The sequence below is a fragment of the Thermobia domestica genome, chromosome 5 (assembly GCF_964235325.1).
Source record: "Thermobia domestica chromosome 5, izTheDome1.hap1.1, whole genome shotgun sequence".
NCBI classification, from domain to species: domain Eukaryota; kingdom Metazoa; phylum Arthropoda; class Insecta; order Zygentoma; family Lepismatidae; genus Thermobia; species Thermobia domestica.
The window spans coordinates 13,508,294-13,518,239 of NC_137458.1; the positions used below are offsets into that span (position 1 = coordinate 13,508,294).

Genomic DNA, 9,946 nt, shown 5'->3' on the forward strand with positions numbered 1-9,946 from the left:
TATAAACTCAATGTGCGTTTACATGTTTTGTCAGATTGTTTCTACGTTTTGACTGTGTACTGTGTTTAAATCAATAACGTGAACAATCTGAGAGCAAAAATCAACGAGGCGACAGACTCTGGTGAGAAGTTAGTATCGCCTGGACGTGTGCCGTGCTGTGAATAGATCCTGACATGGAACGCACTTTAACATGTCTTTTTGTTAAATTATAGTGGATTCCAATAGCATCGTTTGTTTTTGCAGTGTGAATAAACTATTTGAATTGCCATACAAAACGGTGTTACTATCAACCGCCCAAGTGCTATCAACACTCCTGCATAGCAGTACCATGAGACTCCGTCGTTCTTTTATGAAAACCCTGTATTTTCTCAATAGATTTATTCTTATAGTAATATCTCAATAACAATTAATATTTGCTTTTGGTGTGTTTTTAAATTTCTTTTATTATGCAATCTAAATAATAATAATAATAATAATAATAATAGAGTAAAGCATATTGTCGATAATGAGGTAATGTTTGTATAAGCAAGTTTCGAGTGCTCAGAGTCGTTTCATGTTGATAGCAAAGTTGTCATCCGTACCTTGTAAAGAAATATGCAGGGTTAGCACAAACCTGCAAAAGTGGGGAATTTTAAGTATGGATTTTTCTTCTTAAAACATGTTCCTCTCTCCTTTTTTCCCTTTACCTAACTATTTGGTAGGGAATATTTTATAAAGTGAAAAATAGTTGCTCTTTTACATTATATATACAGTAAAAGAGCATCTGGAAATGTGTATATCGTGACCTGGAAAACCTGAAAAAGTTATGTAATTCATGTTTCATAAATAATTGGAAATTTTGCCTTGGCTTCACCCTCGGGCCACGGTGGCTCAGTGGTAGAGCGTTCACCTCTGGTGCATGGGGTCCTTGGTACAATCCCAGCTCGCACCAAGTGAACTTTGTGGTGGACAAATACCGTGTGCGTGGGTTTTCTCGGGGTTCTGCTGTTTCTTCCCATTTTTTTCATTCCGCCATTTCATTCTTTTCTCATTATCCTGTAGCCTAGCCGGCATAACCGTGGGACGTAAAACTTATAGATTTGATTTCATTTTGATTTCCGTGGCTTCACTAGCGATTGTGCTCGATGTGAAAGCACTCTGTCAGCTATCGTTATCCATCTGAATTTACTTTGATGGAAACTACATTGAATAACACTGTGATAAGTCTGTTTATTCCTCTTGGCAAACTTACCAAGTGTGCGGCCTCAACGTCTCAAAGCTCGTTTCAATTACGGAAACTCACAAAAGTCCAAGGTGGAGGCATCAGTAGATTTCACAGGAATATCTGTAAGAGGGATTGCATGAATTCCCGCTACATGCTATCTGATCCATATACGTCACTATTGACTTCCGACTTTCTTCTGTTGCTGAGCGCCTTAACTTGGTAAATCACAACGCAAAATGTGTCGCTGCCACCAATTATGGTGGTATAGTGTCTTCAATTTCTTTTATATATATATATATATATATATATATATATATATATATATATATATATATATATATATATTATTTATTTATTTATTTTATTTTTTTAAGTTGCATTGACTTAGTGACTTTAACCTTTTTGTTCACTTTGCGTAGAAGTTTTCCTTTATAGCAACAGCCACCAATAACCATAATGCTGCGTGGAAACCTTTCAGGATATTTACGTACACAGTCAGAACGACTCATCTAATCACATTACGACAGTAGTAGTAGGGGGTTATATATATAAAACTACAACCCAACAGATATACCCTTCTTTCGACAAACTTCCAACGATTCCGTCTAAGGTGGTATTCGTATAGCTTTCTCCTGTTCTTCTCTTCATAATATATTAGGGGTGCAGTATATCAACTCGAACATTTTACTGCTTTTGCAAGTTGTAAATCTGGTATATTTGTCCGATTTACCATCACGGCGGAACGTTTTACTGCTTTTGATGTTCTAAAGCAAATGAAAAACACGCGAATTTTTATTTTTGTACATAATCTTTTTCCTACCCCCGCTGAATACAAGTTCGTATCGCCTACAAAATTCCTTTTTTTAACAAGTCGCACACCTTTTCATCGGATTGGAACTTCTTTTTCCTTGGTGCCCCTTTAAGTGGTCCAATGTGGTTTATGGTTAATTGGCTTGTCATTGTTGTGCGCAAAAGATGTAACAGTTTTAATTACCGAAATCAGTTGCTAAAAGAAATTAGTGCTTTCCCATCTAGTAGCGATTGCTATCACCAAAGCAGTGCTCTGTTGAAGCGACACACTTTGTTAAACGACTGTAGTTGCCTATGCACAAATGATTGCCGACACCTTCAAAATAGTGCCCTTGTAAAGTGGCGCACCTTCTTACATGACTGTCGTTTCCCATCCATTAGCAACTACTGTTATTTTCAAAGTCGTGCCCTTGTAAAGTGGCATACTTTGCTACACTATTATACCACTGCAGGAAACATTCTTGAAACTGATTTCCCGAAACGCCGCGCTGTGTCCGGAATTCTTCCAAGTGTGGGTTTCTTTAGCTTCGGAAAGTTAAACCCGTGAATGGGAAATTTGGCAACATTCCACTGGCATGCACATGGGTCATAGCAAGGAACATACTCTTCTAGAAAAAAAGATTAAAAATGCACCGTTTGCGATTAGTACTAACAGGATCTTAGAACAAGGGAAGCTTTGTTGTTAAGAAATTATCAATTAAGACTTTAGCATCCGAAAACCTACATCACATCATCACTTTCCACTATATTTGGTTTTGAAAGGGTCGATCCAATGGAGTTCGTATCATTCTAGTACAGTAGTCCTTCGCACTAGTCTAGCGGCTAGGACACGCGCTTTTGGTGTATCTCGTCCTGGATTCTATTTCCGGTAAGAAAGCATTCAGTGCATTACAGTGGATTGGATTATGCTTTAAACTGTAGGTCCAGGTCTCACATAGCCTCGGCGTTCAAAAAGGTCGGTGAACTACAGAAAACAGCAAATTTTAGTGATTGATTTTACCAGTCGGATAAAAGTCCGCCTCGTCGGTGAACAGGATATACGAGTAAAATTGGGATCATCACGGAGCTGCTGTTGTAGTAACTTTTTAAAATTCCATTCGTCTATCTAGATGATTGTCATTGAGGTGATGCAGGAGCTGTAACTCGGACAGCTACCACTGGTTGCGTTGAATAATGCAAACGATACTGGCTTAATTGACCGTGCACTGTTCTGATAATCGGCGCGTGCTGTGCTGTGCTGCGTAGACTTACACATCCCTATCACCTCAATTGCCGCTACCATGGCTCACTCACCGCGCTACTCTTTCTAAATTTCATAGCTCGACTACGGTGCACGTGTTATCGCTTACGTTCTTCTGCGACCTTCATCTTTTGTAAATACCACTGTGTTTTTAACTGAAGAACAGAATAAGATTCATAGCTATATATTTAATAATAACTTGAACCACATATAGATACAAGATTCGAATAATACCCAGGGCTTGAAAAATCCACTCGCCCGCTCGCCAGTGGCGAGTAAAGTCCGATCAATCAAAAACGTGTTCTATTCCATCTGACTGTAGATTTTTTGGCTAGTACTTGTAAGAAAGATTTTTCAAGCCCTGATAATACATATACCTACAAGGTGTGATCAAAAAGTACGGTAAATGTAGTAGTTGCACAGCGCCACCTATCGACGTTTTATCCATTTCAACAAATAAACCCGATAGCCTGAACCTTTGAAATAGTCAGTTTCGAATTTTAACGAATTGTGACGTGTCGGTTATTTTCTAGAGGCAGAACAGTGAGGACATGTTAAGAGTACCTGTCACGCGTCAACATTAAGTTTTAAGCAGGAAAAAAAAAAAAAGCCAAAGAAACTCGCACAATGTTAAAATCAGTGTATGGCTATTAAGCAATGTCATTGTAGACTGTTTACAAGTAGTTCAAGTGATTCAAAAGTGGCAGGGAGTCGGTTGAAAACAAGCAATGATCGGGACATCAAAACAGATGAAAACGTGCAAAAAATGGCATCAATGATTCGTTCCGATAGGCGAATGATTATCCGAGAGCTTTCCGAAGAACTATACATCTCGTACGGGCGCGTGTAAAGCATTCTAACTGCCGATTAAATGGGACTTCTTCCTTCATCACGAATACGCACAATCCACATTTACTTTTGATCCGCGAGTATTTTGGCCGAAAAAAAAAATATTCCTGTCTGTCCACACCCATCTTACCAGATTTATCACCATGCGACTTCTGGCTTGTTACAAAAATTAAAACCGTGCTTAAAGGAAAGCGTTTTGACACCATTCTTCACATTGAGAGGGTAACGACAGATCAGCTGAACACCCTTCCAAAAGAAGCCTTCCGGAAATACTGCCAGGCATGGATTCAATGTTGGGATAAGTGCATTGCTAGCCATGGACAATAATTTAAAGGAGATTAAATCAAATTTGTTTCTAATAAAATTATTCACCGTATTTTTCGATCACACCTCGTACATTATATATATGTAATTTCTTAATTATTTGAAAACTTTCATAATTACTTTTTGTTTCAGTATTTACTGACGAGGAGCTGGAAATGTTAACAGATAGAAGTGATCTAGTCTGGGGTGCATCCAAATCAAGTTCTCAAGATACTGCTGCTGTTCCTGGCAGATTTAAGATTATCGAAACAGAAGTGGATGCTGGTATCTAAACCAACCAATCAGATGCGTAGCTATTAATCAGTACCTGAAATTAGTAGGCATCATGTTGATATACTCAGTGAACTTTTTGGTTGTATACTTGCAGGGCAAGTTCATTATGTGATTTTTTTTTTTAACCTAAGCACATAGAAGTGGTAACTTCTTTAAAAACAATGAGTTACGTACACCTAAAAGTTGTTCCTTTATCAATGTACTTTACATGTAAAATGTATTTTTTATCACAAATTAATAAACTTGTTCAATCACATTTCTGCTTGTTTAAGATTATTATTTTCTTTCATACAATAGGTCAGCGTTTCCCAACCTTTTTCAACTTGCGGCACACTACGGGTGTAGCTTGAATTCTCGTGGCACACTCATAGATATTATTATTATTTCCAAATATAAAATACCATGGTAATTATTTCCCGTGATTTCTGATCTCACAAAGATGAAAGCTCGATCACTGGTTTTCCCCTATGCTAATTCATTATGCTTATTTTTCATTCTAACTTTAAAATAGAAAACAATTGAAATGAAATATAGGACTCTAATTTTCAAAAATACGATTTCTTTTTGAACGAAGGTCACTAAATAAGGAACGAACAAAAAAATGTCATGTACTTTTACTTTGCTGTTTAACCAAAACCGGTGCATATTATTGCAATCACACAGCTTGCGATGCGTCGAAGTCAAAACACTGCTGTTGAGCAAAGTGTTGTTCTATCATTCACGTGCCAATGAGTGTTCTACGAATGTTCACTTGACTCGTACCGTACAAGTGCTTCCATTTCTCGGTGTTAGTATGACTCTCAATTGAAGCGTAACATAGCAGCTAACTGTGGAAATGTGCACAAGCCGATATACTGTCTGCTACCCAGTAATAGATGTAGAATAATATATTACAATTACAGTAATTTTTCCATGGTAGAAATTCATAGTAATGTGAAATACATAGTAATATTTTTCCATGAGTTTCCCCTATGTCTTGCAATTTGGTTGCTATAGAATTAATAATTTTGTTTTGATTTCCTCGCGGTACACCAGCGGTCCATTCGCGGCGCACCAGTGTGCCGCGGCACACCGGTTGGGAAATGCAATAGGTCCTAACCTGTGGAGTGTAATCTTTTACAAGATTGTACTGTAGCAAGAGAAATTATGGGAAATAGTTACGTTATTCAGTGCATCCTTACTTGAATTCAATGTTTGTATAACATGACCCAGTGGCAAGGTCCGTCGACCCTACTGTTCCGCGCTTTTACAGGTCCCTTCATAACTCCGTGTTTCTGCGTAGCCACTTTCTCCAGCTGTAGTGTGACGTCACCGCGGTGAAGCAGGGACAAATATCGTGTGCTAAGCCTATGTGCCGCCGTAGCGATTTGCAAAGGAAAACACATTTTTAAATGCAATAAAAATAGACTACATACAGATACAATATGTACTCACTATAGCATTGAGTAGCACTTGAAGAATAGCTTTGCATCCACTATCTTAAAGAACATTCCTCCTGCGGAGTTTCTGTGTTTTTCTATTCAAAAACCGAATTCTGAAGTATGTCTTAGCCTTGTCGAATAGTTTCAAGAGCGAATTATTTTTCTTAGGACATAAAACGGTCGGCCAATCACATTCTTTTTCTTTTTCTTCGATTCACAGTTTTTTGTGAAATGTTCGAAATATAACTTTATACTATTTTATTGCTTCCATCCACCTGGAAGAAGGTGAAACGAGACCACCACATAGCCTCATATTGCCACCATTGAACTTCGAAAGAATCGCAACTATCTTGAATCCTGAGACTTCAACTTTCGATATGATTTCGAAGAGTAATGTTTTACTTTTCATAGTCTTATCGAAATCATAATGCACTGGCTGTTTCCACACATCTATTAAGCCTCGAATCATTGCCACCTGGACATTTCTGTGTGGTCCTAAAAATAAATAAACCTCTTGGTCATAGCATACGCGCCTATTAACACTCAATTCATCAAATATAAGCACCGAAAATGTTTCCACACTCTTAAAGTAGCGCCCTTGCTAAGTCAAAATTTTCAAAACTGGGGTAAGAATACTTAAAAAAAAACGGCAATTTTTGCATACAACGTCGAAATGTTGACACATTGGATACGGGGATTCGAATTTGTAACCGCAGATGATTGTATAATTTATCAATGAGGCGTGTTGCGTTAATGCACGAATTATATCTTAATCAATCCATCTTAGTTTTTTCTTGCCATTTATTAGCATATATACTTGGCCTAGTGCAGGGGTGCCCACAAGGGGGGGAGCTATGACGCAAAGTGCGTCATTGAAATATTTGGGGAAGTTAAAAATCTGTATAAATATGTTTGAGGGAGTGTAAAAATTAATCGAAAAGATGATTTTTTTCATGGAAGGACACCTATGGATAGACAATTGGGGGGGATGCGTCATGGACATAAGGTGAGGGGGCACCACTGGCCTAGTGTAAAACTTTTTCGTAATATATCATCACCCGGTTATTAACCACTTTATTGAAACGATCACAATATTATATTTTAGAACTGGCCTTTGAAATTAATTCTTTAGTATATTTGCTTTCCAATTCTTTTAACTTCGTTTGTAAATATATTATTTTGGCTTTGTACATACTGTTAGACTTCAGTTTTTCGTTCTCTTTACGCAAAAAGGAGAGCTCTTCTTTTGATTTATGCCCCTCACTCTCCACAAAACAAACGAAAAATAACATAAACAAAGAGTTATTTTTTGTTTCAGTCACAATAGCTATTTCATCTCTGCACCCCAATGTCTGATTTGTTTTTTCTTTAAACACCTAATTTCCGTACATTTAATTATTTCATTATTTACATCAACACGGTTCCGTATGGTAATGGTAAGTTTAGTGAAGGCACATCTTGTTTAAACTTTTTCTTGGGTAGAATATTTAGAAGCTCATATTTTAAATTATGTCCATAAGCTTCGGGAATAAAATTATCGGAATAAACGCTGGCGTTTTCAACTTTAAAGATGTCTTTCCGACAGCATTTCTTTTGCGAAACTTTCCGCAAAGGATCCGAGGGAAATACATGATAAATAACTTTGGAACCCGTAGTATTTCTACTATAATTGTGACAAGTACTTAGTGTACAATTCGCCATACTTATAGGCTAACACGAGCACTACAGTAATTAATGTTTTCTTAATACAGGAAAGCAAGAATCATTCACTTTCCTGCAAAAATAAAAGAAACAAGCAAGGGTGAATGACAAGGACCTTGGGCGAAAACTGTTTCTGCTCCCGCCGTGACGTCACAATTTTACTGCATCTTCGGTTTTCAAAGAAGGGTAGTTATGACGCGACCTTAAAAGAGGAAAGGAACAGTAGGGTCGACGGACCTTGACCCAGTGGAGCGTGTATTACTGAACCAACAAGGAGGCATGAAGTTTGTAAAATGGGACGTCCCTGAAGAGAGAATGGGAACTGTTAAACAATAAGTGGAATTGTGTAAAAGAATGCTGGAAACTGTGAAAACATGCAACAATGATAAAATTATGTGTTAAGTAGTCTGTGATTAAAGATGATGTGGTTGTTATAGAAGTTGGACAATTCGGAAAAAAACGCCGTTTGGTTATCAATAATATACACTCTCAGATGGAGAACTTTGATTATATACATTAGAAAAGTGCAACATTACATTATTTTTTTTAACATATTCACCATTTAAATTGAGGCAATTGTCATAACGTTTTACAAGGTTTGAAATTCCTTTTGCAAATATCTGCCGCTAACAGCATTGTGAAGCACATTGTCATTGTTGAAGCGGTGCGCCACTGTTTCAATGTGTCTGAAGAGGTGCAGCCAAATTCGATGCCTGCATATGGACGTCTACTTCTTTCCGCTTCGTGCACATCAGTTCATCCTACTTTAAACATGCGACACCATTCACGTACGAAACCTTCACTCATCACGTTTGGTCCGTAAACACCACACAAATTGCATGGCCCCGCGTAGCGTAGTCGCTAACGCTCTCGCCTTTGGTGCGGGCAGGTTCAATTCCCGGTGCAGGGCACGTAGTCGAAAAAGTGTAAACGCCTTTTCAGGTCAGCCACCCTGAATAAGGTTTTCCTGGGTTTTCCTCATTCACATCAGACAAATGCCGGGGTGGCACCTAACTTATAGGTCCCAGGCCGCTTCCTTCCCTTCCCCAATCCTTTCTTCCTTCCCTTTCACCGGATTGTGTGCTCGCCGAGGGACGTCATCCCTCAAACGTGATGGGCTAAATGGCCACAGATGCTGAACGTCCAGAAATGTAAATCCCTAAAACCACAGTTTGCGATGAATCGGAGCAGCTCACAGTTTTTTTTTTTTTTTTCGGACTCAGGAATCGTATTACCATATGCACTTCATATCTGGCGTGATTTTCTTTGGGAGCATTCATTTTCAATTGTTATAGTGGATGAGTAAACTGCAACACATCCTCCTCCTTCCACTGCTCACTGTCTACTGAACTACTGACGTCATTCTTCCCGACTATTCCTCACACATGCGCAAACGGAGGTTTGTTTTTCGAACTGCCCTCTTAACTATATTAAAGGCTGTTGGGACGATAGTGGATATTCACTTGATGGAATTATAGAAGATATTTACGTAGTGTGACGGAGTGGTGTTGCGGTTTTTTGTGGCCAAAGGGTAGAGTACATCAGCTAATAAAATGACGCTTAGTAACAAATGTAGTTCTGGTACTAATTCTTAACATTACACATTATGTTTCATGGTTTATATAAGTTGAGATCATTAGTATCCTAATTATAAAAGGAAAAACTTTTCGGAGCTTCACACTAATTCTTAATAGTACACAGTTCTGCTAATAGGTGTCGCTGCCTTCACGCTACTAGATATCTCTAGCTTGCAAGCAATTGGCTGATTTTAATTACAACCCAGATGTGTATTATTTCAATTTAATTGTTTCAAAGTGGATGGTGATTATACTGAACATGAATGGGGTTTGCTGTTTATTAGGACATGGATTGTAACATCTTTAGATTTGACCATTAATACACATACGAGGGTAAGGTCCAAAATTATCCAGAATGTAACTATAACTTGTTTCGCAATACAAATAGGAAACTTACTTTAACACCATTTTTCATTTTGGTCCCCTTGCTTTTCAATGCACTTGGTCCGTCGTTGTCAGAAAACGTTTTCGACTGAACAGTGAGCCACACATACACATGCACCGTCCTTCACTTCTTGGCCTATGACTAATTTCCAGACGATGTGAC

The 9,946-nt window shown here is 38.1% G+C and overlaps 1 protein-coding gene across 1 annotated transcript in view; it reads left to right on the forward strand.

Moving 5' to 3' along the window:
• The window catches only part of LOC145685722 (lymphoid-specific helicase-like), a 79,929-nt gene extending 74,973 nt beyond the window's left edge, over positions 1-4,956 (forward strand). The window contains exon 16 of the mRNA XM_081758210.1: positions 4,560-4,956. Coding sequence (XP_081614336.1) covers positions 4,560-4,699 — 140 coding nt within the window. The 3' untranslated portion in view covers positions 4,700-4,956. The remainder of the gene's footprint in view (positions 1-4,559) is intronic.
• Positions 4,957-9,946: the final 4,990 nt, after the last annotated feature.